Source organism: Callithrix jacchus, chromosome 2 (assembly GCF_049354715.1).
Source record: "Callithrix jacchus isolate 240 chromosome 2, calJac240_pri, whole genome shotgun sequence".
NCBI lineage: Eukaryota > Metazoa > Chordata > Mammalia > Primates > Cebidae > Callithrix > Callithrix jacchus.
Window position 1 is genome coordinate 132,914,680 of NC_133503.1, and position 22,801 is coordinate 132,937,480.

Here is a 22,801-nt window from a genome sequence, read left to right on the forward strand (position 1 = left end):
GAGTTTAGATACCGAGTATTAGATCTGATTTGCTGTTGGTAAGCAGTTTGCTTAGATGTCTACTGATTTTGCCTTTCACAAATTTAAATAAATGAAATTAATGTTTTTGTAGGGTTTACTTTAGACTGTTGCACTGTGCAGTGGGCTGGTGTTGAAACACAATAGCTTTTAAATTGAACTGCTTTCAGAGTGATCTGTAAAATCTTTCTAGATGTCTTTCTGTAACTGCTATCGTGGGCTAGGAATCATTATTTGTTTTTGCAAATTAATGGGTTGCGGTGGCAGTGGAAACTGCCTTCTAGTACAAGGTTTGAAAAGTGCATTTAATCACTTTCTCAGGGCATTTAGAATAAAGAATCAGGCAAAGTCATTTACAATCCAGTTTGTCTTTGAGAATATTGAAAAGCAGAACTTCATAATGAAAGTATTATATCATACGTATGACTCTGTGTGTTTGTCTGTGCCTGTGTCTGTGTGTGTGTATTATTAGTTTGGGTTTATTTCAGTGTTCCTATTTATTTTGTGGTTGAAAAGACCATGAAGAACAAAAAGTGACTAATTTTCTTTTCTTTTTTGAGACGGAGCCTCACACTGTTGCCTGGGCTGGAGTGCAATGGTGTGATCTTGGCTTACTGCAACCTCCAGCTCCTGGGTTCAAGCAATTCTCATCCCTTAGCCTCCCAAGTAGCTGGAATTACTGGCACGTACCACCATGCCAGGCAAATTTTGTATCTTTAGTAGAGACAGGGTTTCGCTGTGTTGGCCAGGCTGGTCTCAAACTCCTGACCTCAAGTGATCCACCTGCCTCAGCCTCCAAAGTGCTGGGATTATAGGCGTAAGCCGCTGTGCCTGGCCTCTAAAAAGTGACTAATTTTCTTGATTACATTTTTTTCAGTTGCTTCAAATTTTTGAAAGTAGTGGCCATGAATTCATAGTATCAATGCTGTGTAAATGAGAGTTCTGTTGCTTAATGGGAAGAGAAAGGGAAAGCTTTAATTCAAAAATCTTAGTATTCTGATCCCAGCCACCTGCTCAAAAATGTTGTATTTGTCAGTTTCTAAGCTTTGTAATAAAATGCCATCACCAAAAGTTTGGTATTATTATATTTATATTGATATTATTTCTTGTGGTGACGTTTTCTAAGTTTTAAAAATGTTTACTTTGGGATTTTATTAGCTCAGTTCTAGAAAACTACAAATCTTATTCTCACCACCACTTTGGGTTTTTTGTTGTGAGCATTATGACTTATTGATTTTTATTCTTTCAAAGAGTTGTATTTTAAATGTGTGTATTATGAATGTTTACAGTATTCCAATATTTTTATTTTAATTTTAGTATATTCATTAATATAAACAATCTCTTTAAACATTACTTCTTTTTGGAATTGTCTTTTTAATTGCAAAAGAGTGTTGCCAGAAGAAAAGTACTTAAAATGGGATAATAGATTATGCTGTATCATAGAATTCTAGTTTTTATTCTAGAAATATATAATAAAATATTTAAGAAAAATAAATCTAGCATAACTGAAATCCAAAGTTGCACATATATTCTTATTTAGGACTACCTTTCATTATGGCAGGCAACTTGAATTGCTCTATACCAGAAAATGTAATGTACCACTCAATTACTATTTTTTAGCCCAATTTAAAATAATTGATTGGGGTAAGGTCTTAATGCAGTGTAACCTTTGGAACATGAGAAATAACCTCTTTTCTTTCCAGAAATCAGTATATAGTAAGGGTATCTATCGGTTTTATCACACTGCATGAATAGATTTGTCACAGCACTTAGACCTTTTTTAATTGCATAAGTATATGGATTTCTTCTGTCTTACTAAACTTATGCTAAATAATAATTTAAAGATGTGTTGTTATAATATTTTAAAATGTATACCTTTTTATTTAAAGCTTTTTTGATCATCTCGTTCTGATTCTAGTGAAGGACTCAATATTATATCAATATAATTTTATCACATGAATGTTTTGAAAGATTTTGCAATGGTAGAAATTATGATAAAATTTTAGCTATGAAAAGATCCCTATTCTCATTTTTTTCTTTGATAACCATACTATCTATAGCCATGAAACTATACAGAAAATAGTAGGACTTTGAGAAATTATAAAAGGACTTTATAAAAAGAGCATTATCTTCCCTCGTGTTGCCACCTTTTAATGATAGCTGTCAGCCTTTTCACTTACTATAAAACACAAATTTTCTGTGCGAGGTGAAAATGTTCACTGAAATTAATTTACACATCCTCTCAAATTCCTTTTGGAATAGGGGAGGATACAAATAAGCAAATAGTAATAAAACTAATTTGCATACTCTAAATTGTTGGTCTTAATGGTACTGATGGAAGGTTTCCAATTTGTCACAAAGGAGTGACTTTTAAGAAGATAAATTATATTGAAATGTACTTTATTTTAAAATATAATGCCAAAATGCAATATTGGAATTTATCCCTATATCTTTTGCTGACCAAATAATAGACCAGGATTCATGATTTTAAAAGCAAACCTTGATGATCTTACAACTTTAATATATTTCCAGTGTTGCAGATGCTAATACATAAAGAGCAAAACCAGTTTTGATTTGGAATCATAATGCTTAATGGATCTATTTCTTTTTCTGTATCATCCGTGGGTTCTCAAATGGACTCCGTGAACCACCTGTCTAAAGAATCATCTATGGTGTTTTTTAAATCATAGATTTCTGGACCCCACCACAGAAATACCATTTTGGAGCTGATCCCAGAAACCTCTCTGTTTAGTAAGAACCCTGGATGATTTTTATGGACATTGAGGTTTGGGAACTGCTGCTCTAGAGCAGGAATTAGCAAATCATTTGTGTAAATTGGTAGGCAGTCAATATTTTTGGCTTTGGGGACCTTAGGGTCTTCATTGTGACTATTTCTGCCGTTATAGCACAAAAGCGGCAACAGATAATGGAGAAACAAATGGGTATGGCCAGCCAGACTTGCTTCCAGAATTTGTTCATCTCTGTCTAGATTCTAGACCATTGGTTTTTGCTCTGTGAATCTTTTCTAAGATAATCTCTTAGAAATCAATTTTAATGAAATTTCCTATATGTTTATTTTTTGATAACTGAAGAAATCCATAAATACAGGAGCAATTCCTAGATATACATTAAATGAATTAACAGGTGTAAAACTTTTGTGACAGTTAAACCTTTTTCTATGTTAATATTGGAGTATGATTAACTTACTTCTAACTATGTAATCTGCTTCTCATATTAAGGTTCCTGTTGCTAGAGCAAGTATTCTTTGGCTAATTGGAGAAAACTGTGAACGAGTTCCCAAGATTGCCCCTGATGTTTTGAGGAAGATGGCTAAAAGCTTCACTAGTGAAGATGATCTGGTAAAACTGCAGATATTAAATCTGGGAGCAAAATTGTATTTAACCAACTCCAAACAGGTAAGAGGCAAACGTTAATCAACATATCTAATACATGCTTTCCTCTTCATTCTGATCAAACAGCTGAGGTCTGTACCTTCATTAGTCTGACCACTCAATTCCTAGGTGCCTGTTTGTTTCAGGTTCTGTTAGATGGCACTAGTGCAAAGAGATGACATTCTGGTCTAGTAGGAGAGAAAACATTAAAAAATGAAACTGATGAAACTGTGTGCGGTAATGCTGTAGCAGAAGTATTGAGATACGGTGGAATTCTAGAGGAATTATTGAAAGTCAGAAACAGATGAGAAGTCAGAGAAAATTTTATGAAGGATGAGACTCTTAACTAAGGGCTTGTAAGGAGTAGTTTACTGTACAGAAAGAGGAAAGCACGGGGTCAAAGTCCTGAAATAGCTTGGTGTTTCTGGAAAACTTAAAGGTGAGTCCAGAATGGTAGGTGCTGTGGTCTGAATGTTTATGTCTCCCAAAGTTCATATGGTGAAACCTGATCACTTATGTGTTGGTATTAGGAGGTGGGGCCTTTGGGAGGTGATTAGGTCATGAGGTGGAGGCCTTATGAATGAACTTTATGCTCTTAGAAAAGGAGTTCCCTGAGAGCTAGCTTGCCACTTCTGCCATGTGAGGACACAGCGGGAATGTGCCATCTGTGAATTCGAAAATGGGTGCTCATTAGACACCAGAACTGTAGGTACCTTGATCTTGGATTTCCCAGCCTCCAGAACTGTGAGAAATAGATTTCTATTATGAAATCTATTATTAATTGGCTTCCCAGTTTATGGTATTTTTCAACAGTAGCCCAAATGGATTAAGAGATTTTGCAGTTTGAACACAGGGAGTGGCTTGTAGGCTTTGCTAAGTAGTATGAACCTTGTCCTGCAGAGGAAAAGGAAGCCCCCCCGCTTTTTTTTTTTTTTTTGAGACAGAGTCTCGCCCTGTTACCCAGGCTGGAGTACAATGACAGTCTTGGCTCTCTGCAACCTCTGCCTTTCAGGTTCAAGTGATTCTCCTGCCTCAGCCTCCTGAGTAGCTGGGCTAATAGGCGCCCGCCACCACACCCAGCTAATTTTTATATTTGTAGTAGAGATTAGGTTTCATCTTGTTGGTCTCACCAAGTTGGCCTCAAACTCCTGACCTTGTGATCCGCCCACCTCTACTTCCCAAAGTGCCAGAAACTAGTTTTAATAGTAATGGAATTTACCAGATTTGCAGTTTAGAATATTATTTTTTTTAAAGTCCTTTGACCTTTTGAGGACACCTGTTAATAAGAGGAATCATTTTTCCTTCTGTGTATGAAACAAGGACTTTTCCTATATCTGAATTGCTATTCTCTATGAGTGGACTTACCTGTTTAGTACAGTCGGAAAAAGATTCTTGCCCATTTGCAGCTAGGCTTCTTGGGAGGCTTTATGCTCTGTGTCCTATCTGTTTTTCTGTTATTTCCACTTTTTCTCTGACTCTTACTTTTGCCTTTGTGATTTTTTTTCCCTCCACATCCCCTCCGTCTTTGTTTTTGTCCCCTTCCTCCAAAACTCTCTTTGCCTAGGTATCTCTCTGACACCCTTCATCCTTTCACTGCCCCACCCCCGTACTGCAGTCCAGTGTCTGCCATTCTCTCTTTCATCCCTGTTTGTTTCTCTCCTTTTGTATTTGCTGTGTATCTCTCTATGTGTGTCTCCCTCTCTGTCTACCTTTTCTGCCTCCCCATAGACCACACTTCTTTTCTAGTAAGCTAATATTTGCTTACTTTTCAGAATCCTCAGGTTGATTCTTCAAATTCATTTCTGTATGCTTTGGGATTATCTTCATCCCTAATCATGATATGAGTTATATTAGCTTTTGCTGATTCATGTATAAGATTTGTAACCAGATAATTGAAAATAGTGGAGCATATTTCTATGATTTGGATTTTATCTTTACATTTTAAGTCATCTTTATAAGGAATTAGTTAATCCTTTTCAAGTGTCTGTAGATTTCTTCATAGATTGAGATACTTTATAAAACCTAAGTAAGGAAAGACCTGTGTTTGCTGTTGAGTTTCATGTTTCTTGATAAAATAGAGGGAGTTTTAGCCTGAAACTCCATGACGTTCACTAAATCCCTGTGGTATGGCAAATGTCAGTATGCTATCTAGACTGTTACAATTTTTTCTATCTGGTTTGGCCACTCTAAATATATCTAGCTTATGGGTTATTGTAAAGTAATACCAAAATCAAATGTCAATCAAGACTTAATCAAACTAAGTAAAGCTTCTTTCTTTGGCCCTTTTCTTTATAGCTGCGAATAACCAATAATGGAATGTAGTCATTTCTTTTTATCCAGTGAATTTGAAGACAAGTAGTTTGTACTCAGTTTTTTTTTTTTTTCTTGAACTGTATTAGTAATGGAAGTTTTGGAGTTCAGTTTCTAAAGTGTTCTTTTTTTTCTTGAGTCAGAGTTTCCCTCTGTCACCCAGTCTGAAGTTCAGTGGCGTGATCTTGGCTCACTACAACATCTGCCTCCCAGGTTCAAGCAATTCTCATGCCTCAGCCTCTTCAGTAGCTGGGATGACAGACATGCACCACCATGCCTGGCTAATTCTATATTTTTAGTAGAGATAGGGTTTCACCATGTTGGCTACACTGGTCTCAAACTCCTGACCTCAAGTGATCCACCTGCCTCGGCCTCCCAAAGTGCTGGGATTACAGATGTGAGCTACTACACCTGGCTTGAAAATTAGTTTTAAAGAATGGTTTTAAGCACCATCAACTTGATAGAATTTTTTTAAATTGTATAATCCATTGGATATAAGACAGATTAAAATAATTGTTTTGATTGAAATATTAAAAATTGTTTTCTTTGTTTTAGTCATCTTTAAAACTAAGGTAGGGAGACTTGGCTACACTGTTAAGGAGCTGGTTTGCCATGAAGTCCTGATATTTATTTGTAGACCTGAATTCCCAGTGGCCTAAATACCTCAGTGAACATTTCTACAATTTTTATTGAATTATTTAGTTTTAGAGAATGTCTACATTGACTTTTATAAGATTTAGCATATTGTATTTGTGTGTTTGAAGAAAAATCAAATAATAAACTTAACTACCTCAGAATATTTTTGACCTGATATAAAATATAATTTAAAAATTAGTTAGCAGTCTACTTTTAGTAGGTCTTAGACTGACCCTACCATAGAAAACAGCTGTGAACTCCAGAAAAAATATAAGGGACAAACAGCTTTCTGAAGGCACAGAATAGTAAAGAAAAGCAAGAGAATCTGGAGGAGAATTCATACGTAGTGGAAGGAAATGGCACACAGTTATTTTCCCTATTTTTATGGCTTTTATTCTGAGGACAGGCTACATTTGGTACTGTGCACAGTGGCTAGACCTCCATAAGGAAATTCAAAGTCCTTCTGGCTTGAGGAAGTAGAGAATAGAGTTCATGAATGCTACAGACATTAGAAAGTTAAGGAAAAATAGTAGAAAAATTTGGGAATAACTGTGCCTATGTTTTTAACTGACTTCTGAACCACATTTGTGCAAGGTGGATTCAGAGCAGCACAGCTAAAAATTAAAGAACCAAACTGAAATTTGAGGTGTACTCAAGAGACAGAGATTGTACTTTGAACCCCAACCAAGTTAATTACCTGCCAAAACAAATGAAAATCCTATACTCATTCAAAGAGTATAACAATGTCCAGAGTCTCTAAAATATATAGCATTCATAATGTCCCAATTTATCTCATATATCCAGAATTACTCAATATAAGAAGAACCAGGATGGGGAGTTATTATTTAATGAATATAGAGTTTCTATTTGGGAAGATAAAAAATGCTGCAGATGGATGGTAGTAGTGGTGGCATAATATGGTAATGTAAATATGCTTAATGCCACTAACCTATACACTGAGAAATGGTTAAAATGGTAAAAATTTATGTTTATTTAATCACAATGAGAAAGAAGAATACCAGGAAAATGGAAAATTGATGAATTTTCAAGAAAAAAAATCAACAGAAACTAACCTAGATGTTGTAATTTGCAGGCAAACATTTCAAAGTGAATATTACAAATACGGCTAGTGACATAAAGGAAAATGAATGAAAGAAAAGATAAATATCAGCAGAGAAACAGAAACTGTAAAAATAATCAGATGGAAGTTCTGGAACTGAAAACAAAAACAGTATCTGAAAAATTAACATCTGGTCTAGTTTGAGTATTATATGTTCTGTTTTTAAAAATATTGTATAACATGTTTAAGACGACTTAGGTGAGTTTCTATAAGCTGAAATTAGTTCTAACTCTGGGCTCTTTCAGATGAGAGTTTGTATTGGGAAAGCAGTTAATTAAAATTAACTGTGTATGCATGGAACTATTTGATATCAATTACTGGGAGACAGGTAGTGATAGAGAATGTAGGTTCTAAACTTAGACCGTCTGGCATCAAATCATGTTGTGCCACTTACTACATGATTTTGGACAAATCATATAACTTATACAAGATTTCATTTCCTCATCTATAAAATAGGAAATATTATAATATAGTCAATTTTGCTATAATGCAACATATATGCTCCTAGAATTATTTTGCTATACAAAAATCAACAATAAAAACCATGGGAATTATTGGAAAAATGGAGTTAGAGTCACAACACTCAAAAACTATGTTTGTGACATAGTTTTTTAAAAAGGAACCTAAAGGAGCACAATTTTACACATGTTAAATGGTTAACAAATAAATACTACAGTGATACTGCTCTTTATATTGAAAAAGACGTGAGGTTTACTTATGGAAGAAATGTTATACTTGTTAAGTGATAGAGGATTAATCTGAAATTGGATGGAAAGTTATACCTCCTAATGAGCGTGAGTATGGCACATAACACATGTAGATGTTAACCTCTGAAAGACATATTTGAGGTATGTATGTTTTATGTATTCCTACATAGCTTTGTTTAGCTGGGTGCATTTTTATGCCTTCGCCTAGTATTTCTTGCAGAAGAAATCACCACAAAATTCATGTTATGCCCAAATTGTTCCCTAATATGCTAACTGAGTTGGAACAAATGCGTATTTTCAAAACAAGCATTAGAGTAGAACTGACTGTACCTACCTCACAAAGTTATTATGAGGATAACACGAAACAGTTCATGTAAAATGCTTAGATTTCCTGGCACATAATGGTTCCTAGTTCATTTTAGTTATCCTTCTTTTGTAACCCTATTGGGCAACTGCTATGTTCTTAGGGAATGTGATGATTTATAGTGAAGAAACTAGTCTAGTTACTGAGAAAAACTATATTCTTATCAGGAAAAACCCACTCATTTGGGTTTATCCTACTCAGTAGGATGCTGAAATCTATCCCCCACCCCCCTTTTTCAGTTTGTGAAGAAAAAAATGATTAGAAATAAATATCAAGAGTAGAAAACACTCTTAGAATACTCTCACAGAGGAGTAATTTTACTTTTACATGGGAAAAATGTTGAAAGACTTTGAAACCAGTTGAATTTGCTGCAGTCTAGAGCCGTTAGGCAGTTTAAAGATTTAGCATGATTTCACTGACATAGTCTACTGAAGTTTGAGGAAGAAAGATAGGATTTAATTAAACTAATAACAGTTTAAAAGTTAACAAAAGATGCTTTTGTTTTTAAACTTTCTCTAATAGCATGTCATCTTTTAAATGTTGTAATAAGTGCTTTAAGTTAATGTTTTTCTTAGCAAATTTTTAATTATGAAACCTGTGGAAAAGTACATAATAGTGTAAATACATATGTGTATATCTACCACTAAGATTAAGTTGATATTCACATTTGCCTTTTATTTATTTGTTTGTTTGTTTGTTTAATGTAAGATGTATAGAACTAGAACCTCAAGCTCCTGTTCACACCTTCCTTTCTTCCCCATTGGCAACCACTGCCACCTTGTTGGTGTGTTTCATTCAATCATCCATGTTTATATTTTTGTTATATGAATATGTATCCATAAGCAATGTATAATTGTTTTGTGAGTGTTCAAATTTTATATAAGTAAATATTACTTTATATATATACGTTTGCAACTTTTTTTGCTTAATATCATGTTTTTGAAATATGGATATGTGTAGATATAATTACTATCTCAGTCTATGAGACAGTTAAGTTTCTACTTTTCTGCTATTAAAAAAGGAAGTGCTTCCTTGAGCTCTTTTTTATTCTTAGTGAGAGATTTTGTAAATCACACTGATGTTTTAGGAATTTCTCCTAATGTTAAAAGCAGATTCTTTCTTGTCCTGTGATTCAGGTCTTTGGAGAAATCTCCTTCCCATCAAAGCCTCCTTAATGTGATTTAACAAAAGGAGGCTTGGACACTCTGCAGTGACATCTCTGTCCTTTCTTTGATATGTTTTCTTGGCAATGAAAAACTCAAGTATTATAACATAGAAAGGAAGACCTTATAGAAAACTTTTCAAGTTGACAAAAAGGTGGTTACTATTAAATTCATAAATTCCATCCAAATCACATAAAGAATTCTGTTTAGTCATGAAATTAAGAAACTAATTAGATGGAACAATTGTACTGCTTAGGTTTGCCTCTGGTATAAGAATTCTATATAGAGTTTACTTCATTTACCAAACACATTTGTTGGTATCATTCTGTTGAAAAATAACAATGTAGAACCAATATAAATCTTTACCATGCCAAATGCAGACTTCTTTGTCCTTTTTATCTAATGGTAAAGATATTGTTAGAACTATAATACTAATGGTAAAATATATTAGGATTATATTTTAAGAGACCTTTTTCATTATTTGTACTGACTTGCAATCTATTGGAAGAAAGGTATTGTTTGAATCGATATTTACCAGTTTATTTTTAGAGTATTTCGAGAAGTCTTTTAAATAATGAATTTCTTAATTTTTATGTAACGTTTCCTCAAATTCATTTTTCCTGTGTCACAATGACTTAGAGTCAATCTGAAGAAAATGTAATTGATATAAATAGTATCAGGATAGCATTAGCCATTAGTTGGTACCAATAATGGTTCCTTAAATCTAAGCAGGAAAATTAGTCTGAAAACAAAATCTAATAAATAGCTCTGTATATGATATTGAATATTTCTATTAATGATAGTACATTATATTGTCTTTGCTTATCTCATGTGATGTATGAATAAACCAAATTTAAAAGTACTATTTAATTAATGTCCCATCTGGTTTTGGATTGAGCCTCTGGTGATATTAAAATGTCATGATTGTTTACTTAAATGTTGTCTATTTTCTTCCTAACAGTTTCCCTGGACAGATCTAATTTATGCCTGTTGACTCCATGCCATCCTAGTTTAGGATTTGTCCCAAATTTTTAATGAAGTAATATCACTAATATTTGCATTAAAATAGCACAGTTAATTTGTAGGCCTTTGCTTTGAGGTCTTCTAGCATCTGCTGTAATTTTATCTACTGGCATGTTAAGACACAGGTGCATTGAACAGAGATTTAAATCTGAAAGACTGTATCTTTTTCCAACCCTTTCTAGATGTAACATAACTAACTTATTCCTTTTATAAAGCATGCAGGGTGTGTGCTGATAAATGAAGTACACTCTGATAAAGTAGGTGGGAATAGCTGTCTTTTGCTTTGCTGGAGGTAGAGAGATGAGTATTTAACAATGCTTCATTTGCCAGCAACTTGATATACCAGCAAGTGTTGCCATGGTCTATAAGATGCACGAGGCTCCAGGCTGCCACTGGGTGGAATGAAATGCAAACATGGGAAGTTATCAGTTGGTTATAGGTGAACTATGTGCAGGAAATAAAGACTGAATGGTCCTGCCATAGGTCATTAAAGAGAGTGGTGAAAGCACTCTTGCTATAGTAGTTTTGTCATATACTGTATAGAGTAAATCTAAAGTTTATTTTATTATTTGGCAATTCTTCTTTTAAATCTTGTTATAAAATCATTAGCAATAAATGTTTTTAAATGGAAGTATACATTTAACAAAGAACGAAGTGCTAAATTTCCACTTGTACTTAAAATGCACAAAATATTTGTCAACATTTACCAACCGCCATGAGAGTGGTAGTGATCTCATTGACCACACAACAACCAGAAGACACAACAATCTGCTACAAAAGAATCAACATCCGTTTAAAAAGCTAATAGTTATTTTAAAATTATGCTTTAAGACAACATTTTAGTACGTACAGGTGCAGATGTTTATATAATTCCGTGTGAAAGAGGATCTCATTTAGATCAAATAACTTTTTGAAAATTAGTTTTTTACTTTTATTCTATGTTTTCTTATGCACATATGAAAAATGAAACAAGAGCTCTTAATGTGTTGGCTCCATTAGTAGAAAAAAGGCCCAACACTGCTGGTTTCAAATAAAAAATCAGTTAATTCCAATAATAGACTTTTTTCATTCAATGTATTTGTATATTTGGTAAGGGCTATAAATGGGAACAAAGTAAAGCTTTTGGAAGTTTATTCTGTCAAAATATTATAAATGCTATTGTAAATTTAAAAGCTCAACATTGAAGATAAAATTGTTTTTGATGAAAGGGTGTTGTCAGGGTAAAAATCCATGTTCTTACTAAATTAAGAAAACTATGGAAGAGAAATGTTTTGGGAATTGGTCATGGTGCATACAAACAAACTCTGCTTATTCAGTCATTTGAAATAAAACTGTAGTGGTCAAATTAACTTATATTAGCATATACAGTTTGACCAAACTTTAAAATCCTTATGATGAAACTGATGTTGAAAAACCATTCTGTAGCATAACGATACACACTGTCTTTAATGCATATTAGCAACAGAATTTTAGATACATGAGTTTATGAAGAACTTTGTAAATTGTCTTATATTGGCTTAATTTTTATTTGTAATTGAGTCTTCTGTATATTGGTTAAGTTTTGGTTCACAAATTGTTTGGATTATTTAAAGTGCCACTAGTAAATGCCAAAAAACTTTATCTTTTGAAAAATTTTAGCAAATAGCAGTTATTCGAAAGACTCTGAAAGTTATCCCTGTACAGGCAAGGCAAGAACTGAACAGGTTAAATGGTGAGAGCTCAAGATTTAATCAAGAGGTTGTCATCTGCACTATTGTGAAGACTTTCAATGGGAAATTTATATTGTGTAGAATGAAATGAAATTGAGAAGGTTGGTTTTGTAGTATCTTAAGTTGATGAAATATTTTTAAAAGGATAAGTAAAATAATTATTTGAAGATTTTGTCAATATTGAAAAAACTTCTCATTGACTAAATGGAGGAAAAGTCAAATATTTGGGTTTGAAATAGTTACAGTTTTTAACATAAAAGCAAGAATTGGGACCATTCTTCATTCAATAGAATTTTTCCTGAGATTAAGTGGTTGTCCAGAAATACTCTAAAGAGGGTATTTTCTCCATTAAAAATATGGTCTACAGAGAAGAGTAAGTTGAAAATGTCAACAATTTTATTAATACTCCTTGCAAAAATTTAATTGTGAAATAGATTGCAATTTTATTTTTTAAAAATCTTAGACCATATAAAAATGTATTCTCCAGAGAAATGCCAATGCATTGTTACTAGATACATACAGTGAAGAAACTGATTTATGTATGATGAATAATTATTCTGCTTATGTTTTTAATGCATCATTGTACACAAATACGTTTTTATCTTTTCAAAATAATGTGATTTTTGAAAATACATTTTAATAAAATTTATAAGCTTACAATACAATACATTTTACAGTCAGTAAATAATTTTAAATTATGTAATTTTCATTACTTTAAATGCCCTATCTAACTTCCCCAATTGGTTAATATATTGAAAATGTTTAATTTCCCAAAAATTAATTTTGGGGATAAGAAATAAAGCAAAATGTATTATGCTGCTAGCTCAAAAAAAAATCATTGCAATTAAGAGACTATTTCTTTCTTTGATTTATTTTAGTTGCAGATTTAAAATCTCAGTACGCAAATGGACTATAGAGTTAACCACGTTGTAAATTCTAACTCCACATTTGAGAAAATTAATGATTAAGTGGATTTTCTAGGTTTTTCCACCAAGTTAATTACACAGTTTAGTGTACCACATTTTCTTTTAAGCTGGTTTTGAATGGTATTCCTCGTTTGGCTAATATTTTGCTAATTGTCTTTAAAGAAATGAATTGTCTTTCTATGGAAATGGTCTTGTCTGTACTTGAACCAACATGTTCTAGCAATTAGTGAATAGCAATTGTTGGCACCCAAATTCATAATAGCTCTATTAACATTTTCACTTGTATTTTTTATAATTCTACTTTAATAAAACTAGGTTAATCTTTTTTAAATACCCTGCTACTGAAATAGGGTTGCTTTCTATCAAATCAATTATCTTAAGCAATTATTGTAAAAGAGTTTACCACAGCGTTCCTCCACTTTGACTTATTGTTCTAGAATTATCTTTAGCTCTGCCTAACTTGATTGCTTTTATTTTTAATCTGCTTCTGATGTGTATAAAATGTTCTAAGCTAATGTAAATGATTTACTGTTCCTCAGTTTATTTTTCCCATGTATTACAAATTATGTTTGGCTTATAATTAAAATTGTACACAGGTAGCCTTCTCATTAAAACTATGCTTTTTCAGTAAAATAATTGTAGTTTAAAATACAAACCTATTTTGTTAACATTTCAATTTTGGTTTAATTATTATTAAAATTATTTCAATATATGTTAATGTAGTACTTTCAAAAATTGACTTAAGAAGTCTTATTATGGTATAAAAGCTACTATAATAAGTTGTTCCCTTACATAAATAAATAAATGACCAATATTACTAGAGGCTATAAGCAGCATGGGGAAAAATGGAAGAAGTCTTTTATCCTAGTTTTTAGAGGGCATCAGCAGCTTGCTTTTATGAAAAAGTAACAGCTAAATGCACTGCAAATAATTTGCAGTAATCCAGTTCAGTGATTCATGTGTCTGCTTTAATGGGTCATAATTCAGGGTAAAGTAACTGAGTGCAGTCAGAGTGCAGACACTGCTTATGCCAGGGACAGTATCTCTTCATAAAACACACCTCAGGAGAAGCAGTTTGCCAGCCCCCTAATACTCTCTGATGTTTTGATGTCCTGCATATTTTTCCGATTAAGTTTTGAGTGCCATGTTTTTAGTTGTATTTCCACATTCATTATTCTCACGTAGACCCTTCAGCGGGTTTGCCATATATGATTATTTTTTTAATGATGCCTTTCTTTCCACTTCAGCAGTTTAATAATCTAGCACATGGCTGCTTCTCAATACTCAGCATTCACCTCCCCAGTACAGAAGAGGACATGTGCTTTGGCTTCAAAATTCCATTTGCAGCATTAGAAATGCATATTCCCTACGGAACAACATTTGTTTGACATAACCATTCATTTTTATTACCTCTTTAAATATGTTTATCCAGAGTTATCAATAATCATAAATAACTGTATTCTCATCTTGATCTGTTTTTTTCCAACAGACAAAATTGCTTACCCAGTACATATTAAATCTCGGCAAGTATGATCAAAACTACGACATCAGAGACCGTACAAGATTTATTAGGCAGCTTATTGTTCCGAATGAAAAGAGTGGAGCTTTAAGTAAATATGCCAAAAAAATATTCCTAGCAAAAAAACCTGCACCGCTGCTTGAGTCTCCTTTTAAAGGTATTATCAGAATATAACTACAAAATACATGTTATCTAAAAAATTATGACAGGATGTTGCCATTTCTAATGGGATTAAAATTTATCTCTTAGGAAATATAAATGATTAGCATATGTAAATATATAAGAACAATATGCTTTCTACTCATTCATCTGCTTTCAAAAGCAAGTTTTATATTAAAGTTCACATTTTTGTAGACCTTATTTACCTAAATAATTTTAAGCCTTCTGACTTTATTCTAACATTTAAACTGAGCAATAGATGAAAACTGTTATTCTTATACATAATGATTTCATTTGTATTTTGAATAGTTTATAAGAAATATAAGTCCTTTTAATAGTGAGTTATTAAATATTCTGTGTACACTAGTATCAATGTTTCTAGGAGGAATTATTTTATTTGAAAATCTCTTCATATTTAAACTGGTTTTTCAAAGAAGGAGGTTGACTTATGTTTCCTAGCTTTTAAAAGGACTAATTAAATATTTTATCAGTTTACAAGTAGCCATTCCAGTTGGAATCAAATTATTATATACCTTAGTTTTCATATTGTTTCTTATTTAATGTTGTAAAGCGATAAAAAGCAATTCAGTTTTGTAGAAAAACTATTAAAATTCTGGATGTGTTTGTGCCAAGACATGTATATGGATTGTTTAACTGTGCTGTCATTCTTAATATTCACAGTAAAGTAATTTTTAGAGAAGCTACATTTCAGAGCAACACCTCTAAACACACTGACTGATTAGCTTTTTTATTGACCATTATGGGGGAGATTATTGTAATCTATGGACTGAAATCAGTTTTTTGACCTATGAAGAGCTTCCTAGTTTATATTTATTCCTTGACATTTGAGGTAATATGCCAATTACCTTGAGCTCTGATTATGATTGTTCTCTGTATGCATCTCATATTGTTTATTTTATATTTTTCCCTATTTTTAATAGATAGAGATCATTTCCAGCTTGGCACCTTATCTCATACTCTCAACATTAAAGCTACTGGGTACCTGGAATTATCTAATTGGCCAGAGGTGGCGCCTGACCCATCAGTTCGAAATGTAGAAGTAATAGAGTTGGTAAGTGGACCTTTCTGAAATTAATTTTGTTAAAGCAGTGGAATACTCTAGGATAACTGTTGTTTTACATAAAAGCTTTTTTGGAGAGTTGAAAATTGAAAATTGTTTTAGTATTTCTAAATGTAGTATGGTATATATATCTTGCCTTTACAGGAACTAAATATTGTCGTATTCCTATGCCATTGTACATGTACTGTTCCTTTTCTTCAAGGAAACAGAGAACTGAATTCTCTGCATCAGTACCACCCACATTTGTGCTATTGCATTTGTAGCTGCGTAGATTCAATTTCTAAGATATTTAGTTTCATTGGATCAAGTTTTTTCTACTTTTTTTTTGAGATTTGTCAGCTTCCTGACAATATCTTTCTGAATAATTTTTGCTGTTCTTTTTCAGAAAAACCATACAAAGTGTTCTTCTGGATTTTCTGATGAACTATTTTTATATGAAACCTGAACATAAATAGGGAGCATTGTGTACCAAAAATGTCCTTTGACAAGGTCACAAAATGAATAATATGGTGGTTTCTGATTTTAAAAAATTGCTATATAAATACTTTTTCTCAATTTTTCAAAAAATGCTGGCCATTGAGATCAAAGAATTAACATTCTTTTCTAATATCTGTTTCTCTCTTATATAAACAAAAATAAGGAGAGAGGTCTTCTGATTATATTTAGAAATTATGTGAAATATATCTAATACTTTAAAATGTAGAATTAACAGGAAAAGAGCAGTTAAGAATTATATTCTAGATACTTTTCTGGTGGGAAAGATACATTGAATTAGGATTCAGATAACTGGAGTTCTTTACTAATTCCTGTGGGGCAGTGAGTTAACCTTCTTGCTCTTAACTTTTCTGTAGACAGTGGAAGAAAACCTTTATTACTTTAATAAATAGAATTTCTATAATGATCATAGCCATGTAATTTGATTCCTCTGAGAAATAATGTTTCTCTTAACTACTCCAACTTATCTTGGCTTTGAAGCATGGCCAGAACTAATGATCGCACCATTTAGGAAACTCTAACATTATCATAGTACAGTGTACTATGATAAATGTTTTACAAAAACTATCTTGTTTAAACCTAATAATGATCATAAGTGATGGTTATTATTATTCCCATTTTGCAGATGAGGAAGCCAAGTCTCAGAGAACCTAAGTAAATTGCCTAAGTTCACATGCCTAGTAAGTGATAGAACCATATTTCAACCCAGGTCTGAGTTCATTGTCCACACTGTTATATGTTGTATTATGTAATATGAGGAGAAGGACATTGAGCTTGTTTGTTAATCTGTATTATCCTTAGTACTTAGCACCATCATTTTTATGTTGTTACAAATGATCCGTACTAGAGATGGCTAAAAATTCGTAACACTAGAAATATGTAAAAATATGAGAACCAATTACATGTCTGTCCCTCCTTGCAGCTGAGTTTGTTGATTTTCACTCAGATCCACATACTCTTAAGTACTCTTTAAAAAAAGTTCCCTTATTTGTACAACTTTTTTTTGTTGTTGTTATTTGTTTATTTGTTTTGAGACAGAGTCTTGTTCTGTCCCCCAGGCTAGAGTGCAGGGGTGCTGTCTTGGCTCACTGCAACCTCTGCCTCCTAGGTTTAAGCAATTCTCCTGTCTCAGCCTCCCTAGTAGCTGGGATTACAGGTGCATACCACCATGCCTGGCTATTTTTTGTATTTTTAGTAGAGATGGGATTTCACCGTGTAGGCCAGGCTGGTCTCAAACTCCTGATCTCAAGTGATCTGCCCGCCTCAGTGCTGAGATTATAGGTGTGAGCCACTGCGCCCAGCCTATTTGTGCAACTTTTGATCAGATACTAGAATATAAATAAAGCGTTCCTTGTTATGGTTCCTACTGTGGACATACTTTTTCTCCTAATTTCTTATTATGCTTGTTTGTTGTTTTTATGGTTCTGGTTTTTGTTTGTTTTTTTCATTATGGGATACATAATGCTTAATCCCAAGTAGAACCATCCTTTTATCTTTCCCCTACTTCTGCCTTATTCCTACCTCCTCACTGCCCTACTGCCCCCACCCACCAAAAAGCATTATCTTCTCAGATGTTGATAGCAATGCTATGCAATTCAATTTGGTCTCAGCAGGATCCTTTATTGGCTGATAGATTGGTTTGTTGGCTGATTTCTTCCATTTTCATGTGCTTTTCTAAGCATTAACTTAACTGTCTTATTGGGACAGTACTTAAATATAACCTATTATGTTCATTTCACCTGTCCAAGTCAACAAAGACAAATTAATTTCTTTTTCATTTTGCTTATTTATGAAATTAATAATTGGTAACTTAGGGAGAATCATTATAACTGATGGAACATGGTTTGATAAAACTGTCACTGTCTGTTGATGCTGTGCAGAAAACAGCTTCCGTCTATTGGATTCTGAGACAATTGGCTTAAAATTATACTGTGAGAGATACAATCAAGTATAAAAATAATGTAGATAGTTTTATTTTCACATGCAGCTACAGTACAGAAAATAATGTCCATATTATTTTTCTTGTCTTTCACTCTACTTTGTCTCCCTTCCAAGTCATGTCATTGTATTTCATGCACATAATATACTATGTTATTCTAGTTTTCCTGTAAAGTGATCTTACAGGGTCAAGTCTTGTTACTGTGAAATATAACTTAGTAAGAAAAATGGCCTAGGTTTAGATAATCTGATGTTTTAATCAAAAGGACAGGGAACCTAATCAGATTGACAGTAGAAGTCACTTTGAATTACACACCACCATTTCCAGGATATAAAATATAATGTATATTTATATTATGATTACAGTAAGTTTTGAAGATGCTTAGTTAAGAGTTTATTTGCTTAGTTCTAGGAAGTCCTTTCTTCTCCACTTACAGAAAGACTACCTTCTGCATATGAAGGGTATTTTGCTTTATAAACATGTTTGTCAACACTTTACCCTTCATAGGAACTTTCAAATGAGTGTCTATCTTCTCTTCCTCTCTTTTCTCTATCACTTCTTTTGCTTAGAATGATAATATGGTTCTTTGGTCACAAAAAATTAAAATATTTTTATTGTTTGTCTTTGGCCTTTTAAAACCTGAAACTCCATAGAGTTCATGGCTATATCAAGAAAAAATGTACCTTTGAGCATAGAAGCATAGTTTTCCAAAATTATTGATTTAGTCTTATTAATCCAACAAACTTTTTATTAGACCTCAGAGAAATGTATTTGGATTTCAGAAAAATATGGACTTCGGAGTTTACCAAATATAGGAGAGCTTTGTTTATAGAATACTATCTTTGTAGACAGAAGCGTTTTAAACACATATAAAAGAAAGCCATACTGTTGATCTTACATAATTATCTTATTCAAATGTATTTAAGTAATTTTTACTCATTAATTTGCTGTTACTGTCCAGTTAGTAATTTTCCACGTCACTGAATCTTCTCTTTTTAAGCAACATACCTTAAGCCCTGTAGATCAGTGGTTTTATTTTTGTTTGTATTTATTTATTTATTTATTTACTTATTCACTTATTTATTTATTTATTTATTTGAGACATGGTTTTACGCTGTCACCCAGGCTGGAGTGCAGTGGTGCAATCGTAACTCACTGCAGCCTCAAACTCCTGGGCTTAATCCATCCTCCTGCCTTAGCTCCCAAAGTGCTGAGGGTACAGGCATGAGCCACATCACCTGGTCATAGATCAGTGGTTTTTACATGAAGCTGCACATTATGATCATATGGAGATTTTTAAACAAAGCAAAACTAGGTCAGACGTGCACCAGACCAATTAAATCAGAATTTCAGGAGGTGAACTCTGGTATTTGTTTTTTTAGTATTAATATTTTTATTGTTTGTGTTAGCATTTAAAAACTCTTCTCAGCTGGTTCAATTTTATATTCAGTGCAGAGAAACATCTTGAATAAGAACTTCTGTCATGCTGTAGATTCCTTTACAACAAAATATGTACTCTAGCAAAGACTTGCACATAGTAAAAACTCAAAGGTACAAAAAATAAATGAGTCTCAACTATTTTGACCTTTTCAGAAGTATACATTTCCCTACTCTTTAAAAAATTATCTATGAAACATGATCTAATTTCTTGATGAATCAAGGTCATGACTATAAAAGCAAACTAATACACTATATTAAAGTTGTTAAAGGGGCTCATATTAGTAAATGCTACTACTAATACTGTATTTAATAAACACTAAAGTCAATATTATTCTTAAGCATATTTTCTGAATTTAATATTGAAGTCTTTAAGAGGCTAATAAGTATAACTAGTATTTATTGTGTCAGCCATACTTAAAATTGAACAAAATATTTTAAATTCTCTGCTCTTCAGAAACTTACATTCTGTCAAGGATAGACCAACAGTTAAAAAAAACAAGTAGATTGTATAGTATGTTAAAAAGTAATACATGCTGTGATTTAAAAAAAAAAAGTGTAGGGGAATGGTGTTGGAAGTGGCAACAGCTAGGGGGAAGGCTCTAAGCTGGAAGCATGCCTGGGACATTTGGAGGACCAGTAAGGCATGGCCAGAGCAGATCAGGCAAAAGGGTGAGCAGTAAGAGGTCAGAGAGGCAGGGGACAGGGACAGTCGTTGTGGGGCAGTCATGAACTGATGGTTGTGTCAAGCTGTGCAGACTGTTGTAGGGACTTCAGCTTTTTCTCTGAGTAAAATGGGAAGCCATTACAGGGTTTCAGGCCAGAAAGGAGCTTTATCTGATTTAGGTTTTAATAGAATCATTCTAGATACTGTGTTGTGTAAACTTTGTTTGCTGGGGGTAGGGTGGAGGGGCAGTGGAAGCAAGGTAATGAGTAGTCAGACCCAGTTACCTGGGTCAGACCAGGGTAGCTACAGGATTTCTTGATGGTTTTAGATGTATAGGATACGAGAAAAAGGGAGAATTCCAGGATTACTCCAGGATTCAGACTGTTGAGATGGTTGGAGAAGTTTATTGCCTACACTAAATATTTTCTTTACTTGTTTTTTCTCTCTTTTACTTCTATGTGAAGCTATTAGCTTGTGTTTGTTTTTGCTGTTATTGAATCTATTTCTAATTGTGCTCACCTGTTTTAGGATTACTTTTGTTTAAATCTTCTGTGGGCCTACAAACACAAAAGTTTTTAAAAATTATGTATTTAAAAGAAGATAGTTGGTTTAACCTGATGGGCTCTGGTGAGTTTCTGTTGTATATTTAGGAGTTAAGTGAATCAGCCTTAATACCAGGACTTCTAACAGTTGCATTCTCTGTTGAGGCCTTAAGTTCTTTTGAGTTCATTTATATTTACTTTATTTGTTTAAACAGGCCAAAGAATGGACCCCAGCAGGAAAAGCAAAGCAAGAGAATTCTGCTAAGAAGTTCTATTCTGAATCTGAGGAAGAGGAAGACTCTTCTGATAGTAGCAGTGACAGTGGTGGGTTTTATAATGTATTGGCATATACTATTTACATAGTGGATTACATGCTGTCTCTCAAAAATAACAAGGCCTAATCCATAATATTCAGCAGGTGGTTTTAAGTGAAATTTGTATTATCAAAATAATCCCTTTCATTTATATATCCGTTTAGTTTTCAAATTAATTTTTAATTACTTTACTAAATTCTCTTTTTGCTTGACAGTGTCTCTAGGACAATAGCTAATACATTGGTATAGCTGAACAGGAACTCATCTGAATTCTAAACCACAATGCCTGTTATATCTGTTGAAAAACACAATTTTACCCTTGATGAACTTTTAGTGGGGTCTTTAAAAGTAACTTTCTTTTATAAAAATGTAAAGTTTATTTTATACCTTGAAGAACCTTTTTCATTTTATAGTCATCTCTTTCTGTGAACCTCTATAGAGATAAAGCTAAAATTATTAAGTCTCTATATCTTATAAAAAATCAAACTAAAGATGGAGGATAACTATATGCAGTGAAAAGAATGCTTAATAGGAAGGATTTAGAAGCCCTGGGTTTTAACTATGCAAATTGAATAAGGCACCTACTTTTCTCTATATCAGACAAATGAAAGGGGGTGGGTAGCCTTAAATATTTCTTTAAGTCCCATTGCTAAAGTTCTGTGAGTGATTTGCCTAATGAAAAATATACTGGAGTCACTTTCTGATGCTGTTATTAACACTTAACCTAATAGGCAAATCTGACACAAGACAAAGTGACACCCAACTTTCTCTAAAATTTTTATACCCTGGAGAACCAGGGCCCATCACTCTTATTTGATTAGCTATAACCCTACTCTAAGGTAGTTCACTGTTTTTTTTCTCTTTCTTATCAAAAATCTTTGTTTTTAGTATCTGATAAATTAACCTGTGATACATTACCCTCTGAAGTAATCAGCTGAAGAGTAGAGAAATAATTGAGAAAGTCGATATTAAAAAGTATGGAGTTTCAGGAGTAATGTAGACGTGTTGCAGTGATCTGTTTGTGTAATCATGTACTTCTTCATTTTATAGAATTACATATAGATATTTGTCTCCATTATATGTATTCACTAGCCTATGCCTATTGATAGGCTGACCATTTTTAAAACATTTTAGAAATATTCCATTAACATTATAGCTTTTTATGAGTTTGTCTGAATACATATAATAACGAGCTATGTGGCGCAGGAGTTCTGTAGCTGCAAGAGGAAAAAAGAAAGCTTGTCTCATTAAGTTATGAGAATGTGTTTTCCAGATAGCAA

The 22,801-nt window shown here is 33.0% G+C and overlaps 1 protein-coding gene across 6 annotated transcripts in view; it reads left to right on the forward strand.

Moving 5' to 3' along the window:
• AP3B1 (adaptor related protein complex 3 subunit beta 1) overlaps positions 1 to 22,801 on the forward strand; it is a 285,752-nt gene that overhangs the window by 156,636 nt on the left and 106,315 nt on the right. For all 6 annotated transcript variants that reach the window (XR_013532268.1, XR_617963.5, XM_035291344.3 and 3 more), the window contains exons 15-18: positions 3,258 to 3,434; positions 14,858 to 15,044; positions 15,988 to 16,118; positions 21,423 to 21,531. Coding sequence is in view for 4 of the 6 variants with exons in the window: in XM_035291344.3 (XP_035147235.3) it covers positions 3,258 to 3,434; positions 14,858 to 15,044; positions 15,988 to 16,118; positions 21,423 to 21,531 (604 nt within the window). In the remaining 2 variants the exon portion in view is untranslated. The remainder of the gene's footprint in view (positions 1 to 3,257; positions 3,435 to 14,857; positions 15,045 to 15,987; positions 16,119 to 21,422; positions 21,532 to 22,801) is intronic.